This window comes from Passer domesticus, chromosome 2 (genome assembly GCF_036417665.1).
Source record: "Passer domesticus isolate bPasDom1 chromosome 2, bPasDom1.hap1, whole genome shotgun sequence".
NCBI classification, from domain to species: domain Eukaryota; kingdom Metazoa; phylum Chordata; class Aves; order Passeriformes; family Passeridae; genus Passer; species Passer domesticus.
In genome coordinates this window covers 87,615,769-87,638,242 of record NC_087475.1, presented here as the reverse complement: position 1 = coordinate 87,638,242, position 22,474 = coordinate 87,615,769, and the positions used below count along the sequence as shown (strand labels likewise).

The 22,474-nt window shown below is 48.5% G+C and overlaps 2 protein-coding genes across 6 annotated transcripts in view; one reads left to right on the top strand and one right to left on the bottom strand.

Annotated features, from left to right (window-relative positions):
- Positions 1-10,344, top strand: part of A2M (alpha-2-macroglobulin) — a 29,710-nt gene extending 19,366 nt beyond the window's left edge. Inside the window, exons 22-36 of the mRNA XM_064409828.1 lie at positions 377-428; positions 929-1,012; positions 1,401-1,577; positions 2,058-2,142; positions 3,271-3,427; positions 3,728-3,802; positions 4,077-4,242; positions 5,246-5,469; positions 5,842-6,060; positions 6,407-6,534; positions 6,883-6,973; positions 8,207-8,275; positions 8,672-8,774; positions 9,355-9,396; positions 10,168-10,344. Of these exons, the coding sequence (XP_064265898.1) occupies positions 377-428; positions 929-1,012; positions 1,401-1,577; positions 2,058-2,142; positions 3,271-3,427; positions 3,728-3,802; positions 4,077-4,242; positions 5,246-5,469; positions 5,842-6,060; positions 6,407-6,534; positions 6,883-6,973; positions 8,207-8,275; positions 8,672-8,774; positions 9,355-9,396; positions 10,168-10,193 (1,698 nt within the window). The 3' untranslated portion in view covers positions 10,194-10,344. The remainder of the gene's footprint in view (positions 1-376; positions 429-928; positions 1,013-1,400; positions 1,578-2,057; positions 2,143-3,270; positions 3,428-3,727; positions 3,803-4,076; positions 4,243-5,245; positions 5,470-5,841; positions 6,061-6,406; positions 6,535-6,882; positions 6,974-8,206; positions 8,276-8,671; positions 8,775-9,354; positions 9,397-10,167) is intronic.
- Positions 10,345-12,077: 1,733 nt separating this feature from the next.
- Positions 12,078-22,474, bottom strand: part of LOC135294492 (alpha-2-macroglobulin-like) — a 37,227-nt gene continuing 26,830 nt past the window's right edge. For 4 of the 5 annotated variants that reach the window (XM_064409823.1, XM_064409821.1, XM_064409820.1 and 1 more), the window contains 12 exons: positions 22,079-22,163; positions 21,738-21,894; positions 21,374-21,448; positions 19,078-19,243; positions 17,699-17,922; positions 17,108-17,326; positions 16,634-16,761; positions 16,195-16,285; positions 15,550-15,624; positions 15,242-15,344; positions 14,620-14,661; positions 12,078-13,197 (listed from right to left, as the gene is read on the bottom strand). In XM_064409823.1, the coding sequence (XP_064265893.1) occupies positions 13,172-13,197; positions 14,620-14,661; positions 15,242-15,344; positions 15,550-15,624; positions 16,195-16,285; positions 16,634-16,761; positions 17,108-17,326; positions 17,699-17,922; positions 19,078-19,243; positions 21,374-21,448; positions 21,738-21,894; positions 22,079-22,163 (1,391 nt within the window). In that variant the 3' untranslated portion in view covers positions 12,078-13,171. The remainder of the gene's footprint in view (positions 13,198-14,619; positions 14,662-15,241; positions 15,345-15,549; positions 15,625-16,194; positions 16,286-16,633; positions 16,762-17,107; positions 17,327-17,698; positions 17,923-19,077; positions 19,244-21,373; positions 21,449-21,737; positions 21,895-22,078; positions 22,164-22,474) is intronic. The other variant, XM_064409822.1, reaches the window with a different exon arrangement.

Below are 22,474 nucleotides of genomic sequence, written 5' to 3'. Positions count from 1 at the left end.
TACAATAAATAGCACTGCAGACTTCTCTTCAGCACAGCCCTCTGTAATGCTGCAGTATCTTTGTCACAAGGATTTTAAGTGCCTCTCACTGTGTGCAATAGTTGCAGGTCATCTGTTTGATGGTTCTGCAGTGTTCTCCTCTCTTTTTCCTGTTCTTCCTCCACATACAACACCAGTCATTTAGGATCACATTTCTTTTTTTTTTGCTTAAGTTATTTCAGAGCTCTGTATTTCAGGGAATGTTTGTGACTGCCTCTCCTTCCTCAGTTCCCTCACTTTTCTTTTTACATATCCCTCTGTCCTTGTGAGCATTCCTGTCTATATTTCCTGTCTCACTAATTTCTCATCTCTCTTGTTTTCCTTCATCTCATCCAAGCCTGAAGGAGTTGAGAAGGAAACAACCCAGAATTCTGTGCTCTGTGTAAAAGGTAAAGCCCACTCTTTACAGACTCTCTATTTGTTCCTGTGTGGTTTGATGGGTGGGATGTTGGAGGCCTGCCTCTATCATATTCCATGTAGTCTGACATTTTTGGGTAGTCAAAACATGCCCCATTGGTAGGCAGTTTGAGACATAAGACAGAAGAAAGGCCTATAGAATTTACTATCCTCCCTAAGCATCAGGGTATGAGCTAGGACAGATTTAGCATGGAAGTTTGCATCCCTGCTCTCTTTAATTCCAGCACGAGAGTTACAAGTCCTCTTGTTTTCTTGCACACTCCGGAGGAAGTTGTAGACACGTGATCTGCAGTGCCTAGAAGTGGCTGGGAGTAGTTTCATGCAGAGATTGTGTTACAGCCAGGGAAATAGAAAGTAACTGAAATCAGGGCATTTCTGATATGAAGAGTTCCTGTTTTTGGCACCCCTTCCCCTTCCATTAGCCATTTCTTGGAACTGCACTCAAGCTGTTTGGGTCTTGTTTCTTTCTCAGAAGTCCCTGTGAAAGAGGATTTTTCCCTGTTGCTACCTGAAAATGTGGTACAAGACTCAGGCAGAGCATATTTCTCAGTGCTGGGTGAGTTAACAGCCTGACAGTAGAACCATGTGCTGTTTCTGACTCCTTGTGTTGACTTCCTACCTCACAGCTTTTTCTCTTGGTTTCTAGCACAACTCATTCTTGTCTTTAATCTCTTCTATCCTGAGCACTTTCCCTACTGTTTGTGCTAATTCTTTTCCCTTTCTGCAAGCCTTTTTCCTGTCTTCTCACAATGCCCTAACCTTTCTCTCATTTCCCTTTTTTCTTTTTCTCTGATGTTCTGTGTTTTGCTCCAGGATCTTTATCAATCCAGATTATCTTTTGTTCTTCTCTGATATCTCCTGCATCTGTCATTAAGTAGCTTCCCCTGATTCTGATAGCGACCCCTAAATATTTTTAACACCTCTCTGGTATCTCCTGCTCTCAGGGGACATCATGGGCACTGCCATGCAGAATCTGCACCAGCTCCTCCAGATGCCCTTTGGCTGTGGGGAGCAGAACATGGTCCTCTTTGCACCCAACATCTACGTCCTGGACTATCTGAACAAAACAGGGCAGCTGAGTGAGGAGATCAAATCCAAGGCCACTGGATACTTAGTGAGCGGTGAGCTGGGACATGGATTTTGCTTCTGCTTTGGCTTTTTTCTAGATCCTGCCGGAGGCAGGTCTGTCAAATGCTGGCCAGATGTTGAATGAGGTCTTCTCTCATATACAGATGGTCTCTGCTGTATGCCTGAAGGGGCCCTTTGCTGCTTTTTTCTTTATTATTTCTTGTTGCTTAAGCATTACTGTACCTGATCATTGCAAGCACTTTTCTCATGGGGTGGCAATGGAGTGCAGAGTTGTCACTGCTGCAGTGACTCATTCATTGTCATTTATAGGTCTTGCCATCCTTTTGAAGAAAGGCAGGTGTTGCTCTTCCTTGTTCATGGAGGTGGGGATGTAGCAGCACTGCATATTGGTTAGGATAGGACTGACCTATGCCTCTCTCATTTGCTTTTGTTGATGGAGCTATTTTTCTATTCCCCCATCCCTCAGCAGACTCTTTCTTACATCTGAATCTTGCCTTGTCTTTCCACTGCAGGCTATCAGAGGCAGCTGAACTACAAGCACCAAGATGGCTCTTACAGTACCTTTGGACAACGTTATGGCCAACCAGGGAACACCTGGTGAGATTTCAGTGCCACCTATGCATCTTCAATATGCTCCTCTTTCTCACACACACGTTTATAATAAATACTGCCTGACAGTAAATAAGAAATACTGTTGTAGATCAGCAGGATTTCCAGAGGTGGTGTGATCCCTATGCTGCCTCCTTCTTAATAAATAGGCTACGTCAGCCAGCTTATGGCTGAAGTGCTTCCTCCCACCAGTGGCTCTGAGGACCATTATAGACAAAAAGGAAATAAACTGGGGAAGAAGGGAGCGGGGATTTAACACCCTGACTGAAGAAGGCTGAACAGTTGCAGTGGCAGCTCTTCTAGAAGTCTGCTGGAAAAGATGGTTCCATATGGAAACACAACTAGAAAGGTTGATAATCCAAGAGCAGTGCTGAATGTTTTTTTTCAAGTGTTTGTATGCTACTGAGCAAAGACAGGCTGGAGGAGCATGTGTGTTGCCATTTTGACTTATTGAAAAGTTTTGACTTGCTCCTGTATATCATTGTCATGTGTTTCCAATTTTAAGTAAGGATAATAATGGAAGACCTCATCACCCTCAGTTTGCTTTTAGTTTCTGAAATCGTAATTGGCTTTTGACAGCATGTTGGCTTCTTACCATATGCCTGCTTCTTTTCCATAACTGCTTGCAACAACTCTTAACAAAAACTCTTTTAACATGTTCTGCTTTACTTTAAAATTCTAGGGGAGTTCTGGGAAACCCATGAAGAATGGATTTACATTTTAAGAGTTCTACCAGCAGACCATGAGCTCGTGGGAATTTAATTATTCTTCCTTGTAATTTTGAGTACTTCTGTTATCCATATTTAGCTAATTGACATGCAATTACCGATATTTTTCAAAGAGATTTTTTCCAAGACAAATCAACAATCCTTGTCCTTCAAACTGTAGCCTCAACACAAAGAGATCACAGGGTTTTTTGAACCAAAAATGAGAGACCAAAATAAAAGTGGAAAACAATTTTTTGAGGTGAGAATATAATATACATATGGTCTGACTGATTGGCCCACAGTTTCCCAGGCCCTTTTGCGTGTTTCCAGATAGATGAAGTGCACATGGGCCCTCTCAATTGAAATGGGCAACAGGCCTGCTCAGGCCCTTTTTTTTTCTCATGTTCAGGCTCACAGCCTTTGTCCTCAAGTCCTTTGCCCAGGCCCGGCATCACATCTTCATAGAGGAGAAGCACATCCAGGATGCTTTGCACTGGCTGTCCTACAAACAGAAGGAGAACGGCTGTTTCCAGAGTTCTGGGACACTCCTGAACAATGCCATGAAGGTAACAAGTCTGCCTGGTTGTTTCTTGTAATGCTAGAACTTGGCCATAAGTCAGATGGGGTCAGTTGAGCTTCTTGAGCACAGAAGGAGATGGGATATTCCCATCCCAATGGCAAAAGCTGGGAAGGGAGATACACACCATTCTGTATTTATTTGAGATACCTTCACGTCAGCTGTAAGAAGAAGGAGGCAAGCTAAAGGACTGCAATGCAGAGTAGTGCACTGCTCCTACTGGAGTGGCAGAAAAGACTGAAGATGTGAGGGGGGTGGGGTCAGCATCTACCTTTGTGTTTCCCTGCAGGGTGGAGTGGACAATGAGGCCATGCTGACAGCCTACATCACTATCGCCTTGCTGGAGATCCCGCTGCCCGTGACTGTATGTGACTGCATCCTCACTTGAGCCAGTTGTGCTGTGTCAGTCAACACAGTATTGACCAGAACTTGCAACAGATTGGAAAAATTACTTGGTTGTTGAGCCCTGTGATATAAGAACTGTCATATTTGCTATATCTGGGAGTCATGGTACCCTACTTATTTCTAGACTTCCTTTGGGCAGTACCCTCCTGAAAGTTCAGCAGGATTATGTCCTTTCAGTAAGGCAAAAGCCTTATTTCTCCCCACTCTCCTAATCACTGGATTCCTTTCCCCAGCACTCAGTGGTGCGGAATGCTCTGTTCTGCCTGGAAACAGCAGCAAATCAGAAAGAAAACCACGTGTACACCAAGGCCCTGCTGGCATACGCCTTTGCCCTGGCAGGGAACAAGGAGAAGCGGAAGGCATTGCTTGACTCACTTGAAAAGGAAGCTGTGAGAAAGGGTGAGTGTTCCTGGTGGGACGTGGCTTTCACCAGCCTTACACCTCCCCTTGGTGGATTGGCTTTTGCTGGTGGGGCAGTGGCTGCAGGCACTGGCCTCTGTGGGTAGGGAAAGGTGGAGGGAGAGGAAAGACTTGTGCAAAGGGATTGCTTTTCTGAGAAGTCCTCTCAGGGCCCAGTCCTTCTTCTCTGCTCCAAGGGAGCTGACCAGGAAGCACCAGGCACCATCCCCTTGGTGCTGAGCCCCTGGGTGGCTCTGCTCCCATCTCTCCTCAGCGCGCTCCTCTTGCCACGGCAGACGCTGCTTAGCAAAGGCCTAGCAATGCCCAGGAACGGTCCTTCCTTCCTTCCTTCCTTCCAGGGCACAAGCTCAACCCAGAACAAAGGTGACCTTGCAGCGCACAAGGCATGTCAGTCAGAGAAGAGATGGGGGTGCTGAGAGAGAAAATGAGCATAGTGGGCATTTTGGAGTCTGCAGCATCAGTTCTGAGTTCTCAGGGGAAATCCTGCAATCCTTCCGAATTATTCTGTTTAAGTCAGACTGGACAGAGGGTTTGGCCAAGCAGTGGGTACTGGAAACGTGAAGGGAGTATCCCCCACAACTTTGGCCTTCTCCACCTGCAGGTGACTGTAAGCCCTGGTCACATTCTTTGGGCCATTTGGCCTCACAGAGTTTGTCACTGCCTGAGCCTGGCATCTCTACTCACAGAGGGAAGGAGTGGCATCCTCCTGAGGTCTCTGGTTCCCTGCAGGGCCCAAGTCCATAAATGTCACCGTGAATGTGGAGTCTAGGACAAAGTGGTGTCTAGGCCTGAGGCTCAGCAGTCTCATACTCATTGTCAACCTGCAAAATGTGTAAACCTGACCCTTTCCACTTCACCCTGCGTGACAGACACATCCCGGAGGCTCCATCCTCCCAGCTAGATCCAACAGCAGGTCAGGAAGTCCCTTGCAATACTTACAAGTAACAGCTGCTTTTTGTCTCTCTTGCTGCCCCCTGTGAAGATGGCTCTGTTCACTGGCAGCGGCCTGGGAAGGAGCCCAAGGCCGATCTCCCGTTCCATCGCTACCGAGCTCCCTCTGCAGAAGTGGAGATGACGGCCTACGTGCTCCTGGCTCACCTCACCTCGCAGCCAGCCCCTGCCCAGGAGGATCTGGTGTTTGCCTCCCTTATTGCAAGGTGGATCAGCAGCCAGCAGAATCCCAATGGAGGCTTCTCCTCTACCCAGGTCAGTTGCTTCCCCCCAGCCACCTCACACATGAAGGCCAGAAGGTGGGACGTGTCAGAGAGCCAGGTGGGAGCACAGGAAGTTTTGTCAGGAAGGTGGGAACTGCAGCCCTGCAATAGATCCATGCAGTACCTGCCATGGCTGCCAAGTAAGTTCCTGAGAGGCTACGGACAAATATGTCAGGTAGTGTCCCTGGGAAGGGCAATATGCTGAAGCTGCTCTTTCCCTCTGTCTTTTCTTCTTAACACTGGAGAAAATGAGGATGGAGGGGAGGGTGCCAGCTGGCAGAAAGGGCAGGCTGTAGGGGGACGGGCTACAGGAGGAGAGGCTAATTGCATCCTCTGCTGGGACGCTGGGACTCGTCTCTTTCAGGACACAGTGGTGGCTCTCCAAGCCTTGTCCCTGTATGGAGCTGCCACCTATGCCAAGAGCGGAGCAGCTTCCAAGGTGGCCCTGCGATCTGGAGGGGACTTCCATCAAGACTTCCAAGTGGATCCCAGCAACCGGCTGCTGCTCCAGCGCGTGCCCCTTCCCCAGGTGCCAGGGGAGTACAGCGTGGAGGTGTCTGGTGAAGGATGTGTCTACCTGCAGGTGAGGGTGATGGGGACAGCTGGCATCCTGGAGGGGAGACCCTGGCCAGGCTTCAGAGGACAGAATCATAGGGTCATCTAGGTTGGAAAGCACTCTGAAATCATCAAGTCCTTCCATTGAGGCAGAGGAGAGTAAAGAACAGAGGAGAGGGGAGAGGTGGAAGGCTGTGGGTAAAGGGCAGAGGATAGAAAGAGCAGAGGAATGTGGCAGAGTGGGAGAGAAGGAGGGAAGGCTCTGCAGTGTGGAGGAGCTGTGAGAAGCGGGGAGGCTGGGTGTGAGAGGGTCCCCTCTCTGCCACGTTGAGCGCACTCACACGCACTCACTGGAGCTGCTGGCTGTCCCCTAGACCAGCCTGAGGTACAACGTGCAGCCCACACAAGAGGAGGCGCCCTTCATGCTCCACGTGCACACAGTCCCAGAGGTGTGTGAGGACTCCAAGGCTCACAAGGTCTTTGACATTGGCATAAATGTCAGGTGAGTCTGTGTTTCGGTCTGAGCTTTCCTCTTGAGCCCTGGGAGCTGGGGGAGGTCTGGTTATCTCTGGGCTGAGGCAGTCTGAGAGTGTAGCACATTCCTGGGAAGGGCGCAGGAGGCAGCTGGTCTGTGAGGAGAGGCTCTGGAGGAAGGATTTGTCCTGCTGTGTGGGCAGCCCAGGGCTGGGCTGGTGGGAGGCTGGGGAGATGACAAGGAGAACCTGGCACAGCTGGAGAAGAAGGTGCTGGATTGCCAGGACTTAGTGGGGTGCCAAGTGTTATGGAAAAGCTGGAAGTGTGCCCAGCTCTGAGTTGATGTGCACTGGATCTTTGTTGCTTGGTTTCTCAGTTACACAGGGGAGCGCAATGTCTCCAACATGGTGATTGTTGATGTGAAGATGCTGTCGGGATTTGTCCCCTTGAAGTCCTCAGTGAGGAAGGTAGGAGCTTGTTTTTAATATGAGCAACATTGAATCATGGAGTCATTAAGGTTGAAAAAGATCTCCATGTGCAACCTTCCACCAAATTGCGCCATACTCACTTATTATCATATCACAAAACGATCTATGTAGTATTTTTTTTAACTTTTCCAGGAACAGGGATTTCACCACTTTCCCACAAAGTCCCTTCTAATGCTTTATCCCTCTTTCAGTGAAGCAATTTCTCCTAATATTCAACATGAATCTCCCCTGCCACTACTTGGGGACATTTCCTCTTGTTCTATTACTGTTTTCCTGGGAGGAGAGACTGTCCCTCGCCTCACTGCAACCTCTTTTCAGGGATTTGTAGAGAGCCATAACGTTCCCTCAAGCCTCCTTTTCTTCAGACTAAACAATCTCAGTACCCTCAGCCACTCCTCATAAGACTTACATTCCAGTCCCTTTTCCAGGATCATTGTTTTTCTTTGGAGTTGCTCCAAGGTCTGAAGTGAGGGGTCCTAAACTGAGTGCAGAATTCAATGTGCAGCATCACCAGCGCTGAATACAAAGAGAAAACATCCACGTTCTTATATTCAAGACACCTTTCAAATGTCTGTAGCAAACAACATAGCTTCAGATGGATTTTCTCACTGTCATTTGCACATTTGATGTGTACAGTATCCTCTTTTCATATATGACTTAAGGCCAGCACAAGGGGAGACGATGTGATCAGTCTAAGAAAAAACAAAATAAGTAATGTTTTTTTAGACTGATGATGGGCATTTTTATTTTCACTGTGTCCCAACAGCTCTCCATAAGCATTGTCTGTACACAGTACATTCAAAAATAGTGCTGTTTCCTTTTCCCTTTGCTTACTTAAAAAACATCTTATAACATTGTGACTCTTTAGGTAACTGTTTGAAATGCTGATTAGGTACATGAATTGGAAAATAAAGTGGTGCACAACTAGCAAGCCAGATGGAATGTATTTTTCATTTAATTGTTCCATCACTGTGTTTGATCCAGTGCTGAGGCTCTTCTGGAGCTAGGTTGTGTTTCTTCAGCCAGCCTGGTGAAGGGAGGGCTGAAGACCGTGATATTTGTGTGGCACACCCAGGAGGGAGCTCTGTGCTGCTGGCTTTGTTCCCTGAGTACTGCAGTATTTCATCCAGAGTACATTCCAACCACAGGGCTGTGCAAGGGGCACAGGGAGACCTCCTTCAATGCAGTAACCTCTTGGTTTTCTTTCTTCAGCTGGAAGGCCACCCTGTTGTTGAGCGCACAGAGCTGAATACCAACCATGTTCTACTATACCTGGAAAAGGTGAGGATGGGGCACAAACACAGGCACTGAGAATTTTGGCTGCATAGAGCAAAAATCTGGGACTCAAAACTACCATGTCTCTGGTAAAAATGGGACTGAATAATTTACTGTCTTTTTCTGACTACAAACTTCAAGTTTTTAGACTTAATGCTACTTCTCTCAGCCCTCAGCAGGCATTCCCTCAACCCCATGCACAGATTTCCCAGCAGCAGAGCCCTTCAGAGGGTGGGGAATGGTCCCAATGTTTGCTTCTGCCCCTCAGCCAGCCGTACAACTCTGTGTCCCCCCAGAGCACTGGTGGCTGGGGAGAGTGTGGGAGCCTGGGGTCAGAGCAGAGGCACAGGGGAGCCCCTGCAGGGCAGAGCCCCCTGAGCCTCCGCTGCTTCCCTTCCCCAGCTGGGCAGGGAGACCCTGAGCTTCTCCTTCACGGTGGAGCGGGACATCCCCGTGCGGGGCCTGAAGCCAGCCCAGGTGAAGGTCTATGACTACTACGAGACAGGTGAGTGCTGCTAGCGCCCGTGGGAGCGAGGCTGGGCAGGGGCACACAGGGAGGGCCATGGGAGCTGTGGGGACCCGCAGCTGCCCCAGCCTAGCACTGCCACCCCAGCCCTGCCCTCAGCTCTGGGAGTGCTCAGGGACTGGGGCAGAGCCATGGATGCTGGGGGTCTCAGCATGTTCATTTGTGGCCCTGCAGTGTGGCTGTGCCTGTGCTTCCAGGCAGACCTGCTGCTCCTTGTGCCTCTGCTGTCCTGGCTGCCCTGCCGGGTGGCAGTGACAGAGCTCTTTGTGCCCACCTCAGCCCTGTGTGCTGGGAGGAGGTGTCTGAGCACCCCTTGGCTACGCTGCCAAGGAGACCTGCTGGAGCTGCCTGTGTGGGTGGCTCTGCCTTACTGCCACTGCCCCCAGACAGGGCTGGGACTGGGGCTGCCTCCACCCCAACTGGGATCTCTGGAGAAACTGGAGATGGGGGCACCAGCCTGCTCTGGGAGCCTAGGAAAAGCATGTCTGTGGCATGCATCCCTCTGCCAGCAGTGCCAGGGGTCATGGCAGCTCACTCTCCCTTCCCTTCTGTTTTCCAGATGAGTTTGCCACACAGGAATACAGTGCTCCCTGCACCACAGGTAGGTGTACATGAACAACTGAGATGCTTCAGCAGGGACTGTTCCAAGTTGTCTTGAACTAGAGTCTTTGCAGACCTTGTGTTTTCTTGGCCTGTGTCTACTCTGAGCATTTTCCTCACTGCGCCTACTGCAGTCCCCATGTCAGTACAGAGATCAAATGCAATGCTGCCATTCAACTTCCTCTGTAAGATCAGATACAGTTTTCATTTTCCTTCCCTGCATACAGCAATCTCAGTGTTTCTGCCTTTGTACAGTGGCAATTGTCTTTTCCTCTGTGTTAGTGTCACTTTATGCAAATAAGATTCAGGTCTCCCTTGGGATGGAACATCACACTCAGCCTTTTGTGTCTCTGCCCTCTTTAGGGCCACATCTGCTATGCTGCAGACACTGAAAGGTACTGAGGAATTGTCTCCCAAATACCTAGGTGAAATGTTGATGTTATTCACATCTCTTTAATGAGGACCTTTCAAATTCTTCCCCGGGTTAATTTGCTTTCCCATAGGAAATGCAGTTGCTGAGAGAGAATGTGTGCTTGGATAGCTCATGTATCTTCAGGATGAACCTGCCTTTCCTCTCTGTAGCATAGATATTTTGAATGTGTCCAGTCATTTCTATTCTGTTCTCTGTCTGCAAGTGTGCATTTTTAGGTGAGGCAGTTTCTCATAGTTTAACAGGCTTGAACTCACATAGCCACCAGAACACAGAGATATCCAGGACTCTAGATACCACTCACCAGAATATTTATCTCACTTGTCCTTTTCCCATCTCCAGTTGAGGCAGAACAAGGAAATTCCTGAAGAATGCATCTTGTCGGAGCTTTGCTGTATCAGCTCATGTGATTCTGCTCCTAGAAGATCTTGTTAAGGGAGTGGTATTGAAAAGTTAGAGGAAGACACCTCAAAAGCAAAAAGGAAGCAACACTGTAAATAAATTAATTCTTGATTCTCATTAGATGTGTCTGGCCTTGTTTTCTGTTACTGTTATGCTTGTCTCTCTTCCTATCCATGTCATGGCCTGAGATTTCAATCCAGAGCCATCCATGGCAAGGTGGAGTTTGGGAATGCCTCAGGAATACCAGAAGGCGGACAGCTTTTAGCAGCTGGGAGATTTTTCTCCATACTTGCCAGTTGTTTAAGGAGTGAGAACGTAATAGCTCATCCATTATGCACTGGAAGTTTGTCACTCTGTCTTTACAGAGGGTGTTTTCTGCAAGGTCATCCTTGGAGATAAACCTCTAATCACATATTGCCTTTGACTGCACTGTGAAATCACTGCTGGGAGGTGCAAGGACACTGTGAACCTGTCCAATCTGATCTTTTGTAGCAGCCCAGATAGAAGTGAAGACCTGTGGACTTTCCCATTCTAGCAGGTCCTGCTCTTTTCTCAACAGCTAAAGTGAAATCAGAGAGGGACTGGGACCTTAAATGTGTAATTCATATAAATTTTTAGGTTGAAGAAGACTTTAAGGTCAAGTCCTACCATTAACCCAGCATTGCTCAGTCCTCTTCTAAACCATGTATGATTGCATGGGGTTGTTGTGACCCAAGTGTAGGCCCCAGCACTTGGCCTCACACCACTGGCCTTGACCCATGGATCCAGCTGCACAGCCCTCCTGCCCTCCAGCAGATCCACACTCCCACCCAGCTTGGTGTTTCCCTTAAACCTACTGAGGGTGCACTTGATCCCCTCAGGTTGATAATTAAGCAGGACTGGCCCCAACACTGATCCCTGGGGACCCCACTGGTGACCAGCTGGATGCAGCTCCATTCACCACCTCTCCCTGGGCCTGGCAATCCAGTTTTTTACCCAGCAAACAGTGCACCTGTCTGAGCCATGAGCAGCCAGATTCTCCAGGAGAATGGTGTGGGAAATTGTGTCAAAGGCTTTACTGAAGTCTGGGTAACCTACATCCATGGCCTTTCCCTTATCCATTGAGTGGGTCACCTTGTTGTGGAAAGAGATCAGACTGGTCAAGCAGGACCTGCCTTTCCCAAACCTCTGCTAGCTGGGTCTGATCACCTGGTTCTCCTGTATGTGACACATGATGGCACTCATTTTGCCAATCTTAGGCAAAAATTCAACCAAGAACTACTTTATGAGCAAAAACCCCTTGCATTTTTCATAAGAACTTTATAATCTTTCCCTCAGTGGAGGTCCATAGATCTCCTCTGGGTTGTCTGAGTAATTTTTAAAACTTTTTTTTCTCCTTCACAAGTAGACACACAATGCTTCATCAGATTTCAATGGGGAGGATCTGGATTCACATCTCATAATTTGGGCTAAACATTTTTCATGCACATTTTCCAAATGATTATATTTTCTCTGGTCTAGATGTCTCACATGGATGAAAAGGCAGTCAGCCTCAGTTCAAGAGGTCATATGGCACCATGTGTGTTTTACTTACAAGTTTCTATGTACAGAGGTGCCTTTAGGAGTCCCTCTTGTAGCTTATTTCACAGATACAGACCCTCCTTTCTCTAGAAAAGAAATTGCCTTATGGTAGAAAAAAATAGATGGCTATATTATTTATAATTCAAAACAAAATGCAATTTAGCTGTATTACAAATTTTGCTCAGCTGTCACTGAAGCTGGTTCATTCCACAGTCTCCTCTGAATATGAGGTGTCAAATGGCCTTGAGTGTGTAAACACCAAACACAACAGAAGACAAAGTGACATAATATTGATATCTAGCAAAATAGATGAAGAATTTTATTTGTTCTCAATGACACTGTTTGTGCAGGTACACTAAACCAAAAATTGGATGAAACAGCCAACTGTTCATACTTTGGATGCACAACATGCCATGATACCTATCAGTAAGCATTTCATGAGAATAAACAGGCACATAAGATTTTTTTGCATTCACAAGTTAAAACCACAAATTCATGAGACAAAACGAAGAAAGGGGGATCATTCCTGGGGGTGTCTAAGAGGCCTATAAACAGTTTCATCAAAGGAGCTATGTGATTTAAATGAATGTACCATTTAAACTAGGCTTAGGCAGGTAGGTTAGTGGCAAATGCCATTAGGTTCTCCTTGGGAATCTGCCAGAAGTAGCAGACATGAGGCAATGGAAACTTCCACAAGATGGAACAAGCCATTGTAAGGCAGCAGCCGAAGGCATAATGCAGGCACGCATTCCTCCTGCCCCCCTGGCACTCTCTAATCATTGAGGAGTGCAGACTCTGTCTCCTCCCACTCTTCTACAAACAAGAAACAATCCCAGGAGGGGTGTCTACAGGGAAGATAACAGAGGCTGAATTTCATGTAACATTAGTTGATCTTCCAGGCTGCCTAATGGTGGGAGACATGGATAGGCCTCCGAAGAGACCAGTTCAGTGGAGGATATGGTTCGTAAGCCAGGGGAGAAAAATTATTCCCAAGAACTACCTGTCCTTCTCCATTGATTAGACTGCATTCAGATGATAAGTTCAGAGATCATAACACAGAGACAGATACATTAGAGAGGCTGATCCCCACTTAGATAATTCTGTCCTCTTTTTTTCTCCCTCAGCCTTACTGAGGGAGAAAAAAAGCCTTACTTCCCTGCACACAGGCATTGTTAGATGGGTTACTCTTTAACCTAAGAAGCCAGGGAGATTAAAGCTGTGAGAGAAAGATGAGCAGGAAAAATCAGAATCATGAACAAATTGTTCAAAAATCATTGGTGAGTATTTGTAAAGTTCACTTTCCATTCCATGGAGGCATTATTAATATCATGCTGTGGTGGTGGTGGTGGTGAGGCAGGAAGGTTCCAGCATCTGGGAGTGCTCTTCAATTATTTCCCTGGTCTGCTTCCTCTGCAAGGATGAAAGAAGAGGGGAGGGAACAGGAGTCAGAGGGATATGTCTATCTGCTTTCTAAGGTTGAGAGACAGAGGGAGCAAGATGTGGATGTGGAAGCCAGGTTGTGTGTAAAGCACAGTACAGGAGAGAGAGCTGCTGTTTTACCAGGGTGGAGGGTCATCCACAGCACTCATTACTTGTGTCACCTTCAAGACAGTGTGAGGCTGAGAGAGGGCTGAAATTCTCCCTGGCCCACTGGGAGAGATAAGCAGAGGCATTTGTCACAACTGAGATGTGCACAGGAGCACAGTGCAAAGAGGAAAAGCTGGTCAGTGTAGCACTGAGACACGTTCTGTTTATTTCTCTGCAAAGACTGGAAGAAATCTACTGCACTCTATTGCTCTGCTATACAGGACAGGGAAGGAAGCTTGGCAACTGAGATCTGCCTTCTAGTCACTGCAGGCCACCTCTGTACATTTAGACTAGTGTATGAGCCTCTTGAGTAGCAATTTCCCATCCCCCTTTCCAAGGAAGATAAAATGTCTGCCTTCTAACAGAACTGGGGAAAAGTAGCCTAAAATCTAAGGTCTCCCCATTAGTCTCACACTGGACAACCAGACCACACTAAAACACCTTTAGGGAATGCTTTACTGTCCACTCAATGTTTGGACTTATGCACGTTTTTCCATGAAGGGAGACTGTAGGTCCAGAATCAGCAGAAAACAGCTGTACCTATGCACACAGCTCAGATTAACAAGCACTATGGAATAGAAGTGTGGGAGTTCAGACTCTTCTGCTTTTTCAGTTAGAAACACTAAAGGAGATAAATGCCGCCATTTTCCAACAGCAGAAGGCAAAAGTTTTGCCCTGTCCAAGTCCAAATCACTTTATCCAAATCTGTACTCAGGTGTCATAGTCAGGTCCTGTGAAAAACCATTTCCCAGGAACTCTGCTTTCCAGAAGCCTCCATATTCCAAACACCTGAAACTGGGCAATTGATGGGAAGCAAGACCTGCCAGTCTTCATATTGGAAGACTCCATATAGGAGGGGAGAAATAACCTTGGCTAGAGCTTTTTACAGAAGTTCCTAAATTACCTGGGCTCCTAAGCCTTGCATTGCAGAGAATCCCCCAAAGATGACAGTATTCTGTCCTGACAGCTCAGCCTCCAAGTGGATACTGAGGGCTGCCTGCCCAGGGTTATGAGGCAGAGCTTTGTCCTTGAGAGGCCCTGGGGCAGCAGGAACCTGAGCAGGAAGCAGCTGTTCCTCCGGACAGTAGCAACCAAAGGCAAACTTGCCATCTCTGTAACTCCCATGCTTTTTGTTTTACATGCAAAGAACTGTGTCTGTAAGTTGTGCCAATGTCATCCAAATAGGAAGAGACCAAAAATATAATGAAGAAGATGAAGAGAGCAGTGAAGGAAGCAGTACCGTACCTGTGGTGCAGGGAGCACTGTATTCCTGTGTGGCAAACTCATCTGGAAAACAGAAGGGAAGGGAGAGTGAGCTGCCATGACCCCTGGCACTGCTGGCAGAGGGATGCATGCCACAGACATGCTTTTCCTAGGCTCCCAGAGCAGGCTGGTGCCCCCATCTCCAGTTTCTCCAGAGATCCCAGTTGGGGTGGAGGCAGCCCCAGTCCCAGCCCTGTCTGGGGGCAGTGGCAGTAAGGCAGAGCCACCCACACAGGCAGCTCCAGCAGGTCTCCTTGGCAGCGTAGCCAAGGGGTGCTCAGACACCTCCTCCCAGCACACAGGGCTGAGGTGGGCACAAAGAGCTCTGTCACTGCCACCCGGCAGGGCAGCCAGGACAGCAGAGGCACAAGGAGCAGCAGGTCTGCCTGGAAGCACAGGCACAGCCACACTGCAGGGCCACAAATGAACATGCTGAGACCCCCAGCATCCATGGCTCTGCCCCAGTCCCTGAGCACTCCCAGAGCTGAGGGCAGGGCTGGGGTGGCAGTGCTAGGCTGGGGCAGCTGCGGGTCCCCACAGCTCCCATGGCCCTCCCTGTGTGCCCCTGCCCAGCCTCGCTCCCACGGGCGCTAGCAGCACTCACCTGTCTCGTAGTAGTCATAGACCTTCACCTGGGCTGGCTTCAGGCCCCGCACGGGGATGTCCCGCTCCACCGTGAAGGAGAAGCTCAGGGTCTCCCTGCCCAGCTGGGGAAGGGAAGCAGCGGAGGCTCAGGGGGCTCTGCCCTGCAGGGGCTCCCCTGTGCCTCTGCTCTGACCCCAGGCTCCCACACTCTCCCCAGCCACCAGTGCTCCAGGGATGTTAGCAGTGCTCTCCCTCTTCATTTTATGCTACTGCCATTGTGCTGCAGAGCTCAGCGTGTGTCCCATGGCAGCCCTGGGTTATCCTCACCTGCTCGATGTACAGCAAAACATGGTTTGTGTTCACTTCTGTTCGCTGGATCTGCTGAAACCGTGTGTTTGAGAGCTGGGGAAAGGAGATGTGGAGGAGGTTGATGATGTGAAGGGAAGTTAGTCAAACTTCCTCATTATCTCCCCACCACTAAAATCTCATCATGTAGATGCTAAGAATAAAGCACAGGAAGCGTACTTCCAAGGGAACTTGTCAAACACTCTTCTATGAAGCCCCACATAATAAGACTTCCCCCAGCTCCCACCATTTCAGGCTGTTTCATCCTGACAAAAAAAAATGGAATGGGGGACCAGCATTGTCACAGCTGTCACATGTCTCCCAAGGCTCCTGAGTCCTGGTATTAGATCTGATGGTCTCCTTCCATCTTTTGATCTGGGGCTAAACAGCATATAAAACTGCAAGCTACCATAAGAACTTGAGGAGTGGGAAGGGAATGCTGCTACTGGCATCCCTTATTCACCCCTACTCCAGAGCTGAGGGGTGAAAGAACTGGAAGAAAAGATGGGCAGGTCAAAGAGTGGAGAAGATACCAGGAAAATAATTAAATGCTACTTTAAAGTAAGAAATTGATGCCCCATATTAAAAACAGATATACTCAAAGAAATGCTTCACACAGCACTATACCTTTCCTACTGAGGACTTCAAGGGGACAAATCCCGACAGCATCTTCACATCAACAATCACCATGTTGGAGACATTGCGCTCCCCTGTGTAACTGAGAAACCAAGCAACAAAGATCCAGTGCACATCAACTCAGAGCTGGGCACACTTCCAGCTTTTCCATAACACTTGGCACCCCACTAAGTCCTGGCAGTCCAGCACCTTCTTCTCCAGCTGTGCCAGGTTCTCCTTGTCATCTCCCCAGCCTCCCACCAGCCCAGCCCTGGGCTGCCCACACAGCAGGACAAATCCTTCCTCCAGAGCCTCTCCTCACAGACCAGCTGCCTCCTGCGCCCTTCCCAGGAATGTGCTGCACTCTCAGACTGCCTCAGCCCAGAGATAACCAGACCTCCCCCAGCTCCCAGGGCTCAAGAGGAAAGCTCAGACCGAAACACAGACTCACCTGACATTTATGCCAATGTCAAAGACCTTGTGAGCCTTGGAGTCCTCACACACCTCTGGGACTGTGTGCACGTGGAGCATGAAGGGCGCCTCCTCTTGTGTGGGCTGCACGTTGTACCTCAGGCTGGTCTAGGGGACAGCCAGCAGCTCCAGTGAGTGCGTGTGAGTGCGCTCAACGTGGCAGAGAGGGGACCCTCTCACACCCAGCCTCCCCGCTTCTCACAGCTCCTCCACACTGCAGAGCCTTCCCTCCTTCTCTCCCACTCTGCCACATTCCTCTGCTCTTTCTATCCTCTGCCCTTTACCCACAGCCTTCCACCTCTCCCCTCTCCTCTGTTCTTTACTCTCCTCTGCCTCAATGGAAGGACTTGATGATTTCAGAGTGCTTTCCAACCTAGATGACCCTATGATTCTGTCCTCTGAAGCCTGGCCAGGGTCTCCCCTCCAGGATGCCAGCTGTCCCCATCACCCTCACCTGCAGGTAGACACATCCTTCACCAGACACCTCCACGCTGTACTCCCCTGGCACCTGGGGAAGGGGCACGCGCTGGAGCAGCAGCCGGTTGCTGGGATCCACTTGGAAGTCTTGATGGAAGTCCCCTCCAGATCGCAGGGCCACCTTGGAAGCTGCTCCGCTCTTGGCATAGGTGGCAGCTCCATACAGGGACAAGGCTTGGAGAGCCACCACTGTGTCCTGAAAGAGAAGAGTCCCAGCGTCCCAGCAGAGGATGCAATTAGCCTCTCCTCCTGTAGCCCGTCCCCCTACAGCCTGCCCTTTCTGCCAGCTGGCACCCTCCCCTCCATCCTCATTTTCTCCAGTGTTAAGAAGAAAAGACAGAGGGAAAGAGCAGCTTCAGCATATTGCCCTTCCCAGGGACACTACCTGACATATTTGTCCGTAGCCTCTCAGGAACTTACTTGGCAGCCATGGCAGGTACTGCATGGATCTATTGCAGGGCTGCAGTTCCCACCTTCCTGACAAAACTTCCTGTGCTCCCACCTGGCTCTCTGACACGTCCCACCTTCTGGCCTTCATGTGTGAGGTGGCTGGGGGGAAGCAGCTGACCTGGGTAGAGGAGAAGCCTCCATTGGGATTCTGCTGGCTGCTGATCCACCTTGCAATAAGGGAGGCAAACACCAGATCCTCCTGGGCAGGGGCTGGCTGCGAGGTGAGGTGAGCCAGGAGCACGTAGGCCGTCATCTCCACTTCTGCAGAGGGAGCTCGGTAGCGATGGAACGGGAGATCGGCCTTGGGCTCCTTCCCAGGCCGCTGCCAGTGAACAGAGCCATCTTCACAGGGGGCAGCAAGAGAGACAAAAAGCAGCTGTTACTTGTAAGTATTGCAAGGGACTTCCTGACCTGCTGTTGGATCTAGCTGGGAGGATGGAGCCTCCGGGATGTGTCTGCCACGCAGGGTGAAGTGGAAAGGGTCAGGTTTACACATTTTGCAGGTTGACAATGAGTATGAGACTGCTGAGCCTCAGACCTAGACACCACTTTGTCCTAGACTCCACATTCACGGTGACATTTATGGACTCGGGCCCTGCAGGGAACCAGAGACCTCAGGAGGATGCCACTCCTTCCCTCTGTGAGTAGAGATGCCAGGCTCAGGCAGTGACAAACTCTGTGAGGCCAAATGGCCCAAAGAATGTGACCAGGGCTTACAGTCACCTGCAGGTGGAGAAGGCCAAAGTTGTGGGGGATACTCCCTTCACGTTTCCAGTACCCACTGCTTGGCCAAACCCTCTGTCCAGTCTGACTTAAACAGAATAATTCGGAAGGATTGCAGGATTTCTCCTGAGAACTCAGAACTGATGCTGCAGACTCCAAAATGCCCACTATGCTCATTTTCTCTCTCAGCACCCCCATCTCTTCTCTGACTGACATGCCTTGTGCGCTGCAAGGTCACCTTTGTTCTGGGTTGAGCTTGTGCCCTGGAAGGAAGGAAGGAAGGAAGGAAGGAAGGAAGGAAGGAAGGAAGGAAGGAAGGAAGGAAGGAAGGAAGGAAGGAAGGAAGGAAGGAAGGAAGGAAGGAAGGAAGGAAGGAAGGAAGGAAGGAAGGAAGGAAGGAAGGAAGGAAGGAAGGAAGGAAGGAAGGAAGGAAGGAAGGACCGTTCCTGGGCATTGCTAGGCCTTTGCTAAGCAGCGTCTGCCGTGGCAAGAGGAGCGCGCTGAGGAGAGATGGGAGCAGAGCCACCCAGGGGCTCAGCACCAAGGGGATGGTGCCTGGTGCTTCCTGGTCAGCTCCCTTGGAGCAGAGAAGAAGGACTGGGCCCTGAGAGGACTTCTCAGAAAAGCAATCCCTTTGCACAAGTCTTTCCTCTCCCTCCACCTTTCCCTACCCACAGAGGCCAGTGCCTGCAGCCACTGCCCCACCAGCAAAAGCCAATCCACCAAGGGGAGGTGTAAGGCTGGTGAAAGCCACGTCCCACCAGGAACACTCACCCTTTCTCACAGATTCCTTTTCAAGTGAGTCAAGCAATGCCTTCCGCTTCTCCTTGTTCCCTGCCAGGGCAAAGGCGTATGCCAGCAGGGCCTTGGTGTACACGTGGTTTTCTTTCTGATTTGCTGCTGTTTCCAGGCAGAACAGAGCATTCCGCACCACTGAGTGCTGGAGGGAGAGAGATACTGAGCTAGAGGTGATTGTACTGAACTCCATCTTGGAACAATAGGCATAGGATGGTACCTGTGGATCCTTAACATCCCACTCTCTGGCCTGACAACGGTTTTACCATTGTGTATCCCTTCCCTTCAGGCCTAATAATTCCCAGAACAAATGGGCAGCTAAAGGCTGTTCCTTATCTTGAATCTCCTTTTCTTTAACATGTCTTGTAGTAATGGTTTTTCCCAATTTGATTTAAAGATAGTGAAGCAGAGTTCCAATTCTTTCTTGAGAATTCCTGGCCTGATTGTGTTCTGGGGTAAGTGGAGATCTCTGAAATTCTTTCTCGCTTTAGGTGTACAGAACACTTGCTTTCTTCCTCCAGCTATCACCCTGAGACTGTTCCGTGCTTTCACCCTCTGCTCTATCCTTTCCTTTTTGTTCGTTTCCCCTTTTCCAGGGCATTTTCAAAAAAATTTCACTTGCTGAAAGTAATATAGATTCTAGTTTGCTGGTGAACTCTATCTCTGCAGAAGAAAAAGAAAAGTGTGGTTTTTTTGTATTTTCTGGAATGTTTTTTGTGATGCTCACATTAGCAATGCATGTATTGGTTTAAAAGGCCAATCACTACAACAAAGTAAAATGTAACTACTTTACATGCTGTTATGACTTACAGATACTGTTACACCACAAACTTTCTGCAAACTTTCAGCATCCCCATTTGTGATGGAAAAGCTGCTATAAAATTGAAAAAGTAACTCTGCAGGGAGAGCATGCCATGACCTGAAAGCTAAGAGCACATTTACAGCTTAATAAAGGGTCTAGAAGGAATATACATGCTTTTCTGTTGCTTTGTGCTTTGAATTTCACTCTGTGTGTACTGGAAGATGAAATCTTTTGTGATCCCCATTGGAGAAGCAGTTCAGCTGGTTTTAAGAAAGCAAAGAATAAAACCAAAATTGGTTGTGTCTATCTCTGCTACTGTTTGTAAGGTAAATGTTGGGGAGGAGCGCAATCTAATGACAAGATGTGACAGTAGTGACACACATGCTAAGGACAGTGCTAATAAGGTTTTTATCAGGGTTTAATATGGTTTATTTTACTTAAATAAATACTCTGTATGTGCCTTAATTACTTAAGGACTGTGCTAATCTTAGTTCATGCACCTTAACCTGAAATGCCCCCATACCCCACTCAGATTGTGACAAACCCCTTCCTTCACATTCAGTGGCAGTTTTGCACTCAGACAGGGAGCTGGAAAACATCCTCATTATCCAGTATGGTTCTGCCTGAGAACTTGGCTTCTAAACACAACACATGAAAAAGAAAGAATGCTCTTCTGGTGAAGTTAGTGCCATCCATGTCACCTTACTGACAAAATAATGCCTTTTGCTTGTTCTTGCTACAAAGGAAAAGACTTTGGACACAGAACATTGCCTACTACATTTGGAGCAGAGGGATTACAACAGCCTGGCAACCACACTGATTCAGCAGTCCTTCTGCTGTGATTCATTTCCCAGTTTTACCTGCACCACTACCGTGTCTCAAAGTGAGGGGATCACAATGACCAAACCCACAATGCTCTTAAATAGGCTTTAGGCTTTCCACAGAGTGCCATGATGGTATTCCTTATAGGTATACCTTATTCTTCAAGCCCTAAGGATGGGGATTTCCCACAAAACCATCTAGAAGAAGTAGAGAAAATGACAATGAATGCCTGAAAGTGCCATCCTTTTTTACAGACCTGTGGTGTTGCATCTGCCCAATAGGGCCAAGAATGGTTCAAAAGGGTTGTACTATTCTAAGAAACAGAAGGAGATTTCTGTAGGTGTAGAAAACTTATTTGGCTCACTTCAGAGAATTAAATATTTTTTCTCATTCTCAATCCAAGCTGTATGGAGCAAATCCATTATCATCCACAGAAGAACTCAGAAAAAATGTTAAGTGAAATGTGTATATGGAATGGGACAGGGGAAGAAAATGGAGGAAGGTATTCTTTCAGTCCAGGCTTAAATGGAAAGACTACTCAGACAGGATTTTTTCTTTCCAAAGGTAAAGGGACCTGATAATCTGGGCATGGGGATACTAGTGGGGCAGGTTAGTACTATCTGTGGCTCAGGTTGGGGTGCAGACACGTACGGTTACAGGCAGAGGAATCTCCAGCAGTGCAATAGTGATGTAGGCTGCCAGTGTGACCTCGTCATTCACTCCACCCTGCAGGGAAACACAGAAGTACTTGTTGATCCCATAGAGTGCCACTGGCTTCTCCCTGTGCTACATACCTACATTCTGCAGGGACAAATTCTCCCTGGCTTCTTTTTCATGCTTAGTCCTCCAGAAGATGGTGCTGACTTCTTCCTGCTTCTATGACAGCTCACATATATATTTCCTCACTCCCTCCCATACCCCAATTGCTGAAATAACTCTGTTGATGCCAGAGTGACTTATGGCCAAGTTCCAGCCTGACAAAGCCCATGTGGAGCCAACCAGGCAGACCTCTTACCTTCATGGCATTGTTCAGGAGCGTCCCAGAACTGCGGAAACAGCCATTCTCCTTCTGCTTTTGAGTAAGCCAGATCAAAGCATCCTGGATGTGCTTCTCCTCTATGAAGATATGAGGCCGGGCCTGGGCAAAGGACTTGAGGACAAATGCTGTGAGCCTGAAAGTGATAGAGGGAACCAAGACATCTTGAGTAGACCCTGTATCCATCAGAGGTCATAGGACCCATTTAACTTAATCTCCACTTCCATTCCAAACGCCACAATGCCCAAGCACAAGAGAACACCGAGGAATAAGAGGGCATGAAAAACAGAACTGAAAAGCCAAAGGTACTGAAGTCTTACCAGGTATTTCCAACTTGCCCATAACGTGGCCCAAAGGTGCTGTAAGAACCATCCCGGTGTTTGTACTTCAATTGCCTTTGATACCCTGAAATGAAGAGTGAAAATATATTTCAGTTGCCACAGTGGTTTTCAAGGAGCCATGCAAAGGAAATGCAGCAGACATGGGACACACTGTCCCTCTTGGCTATGGCACAGATGTGACCTGTGCTGCTCAGTATTACAAAGGAAGTTCATAGAAACCCCCAGCTTTGAATATCTCTATTCTTGTGCTCTTCCTGTCTCCAAAAACACCTGAAAGCTGGCTATCTGTGGCCACTGCTGCTGTCTGCCCAAGACTTCAGGAGGAGAGATAAATGCATCCCAGACTTGAGAGAAATGGGAGAACGGTTCCCAAAG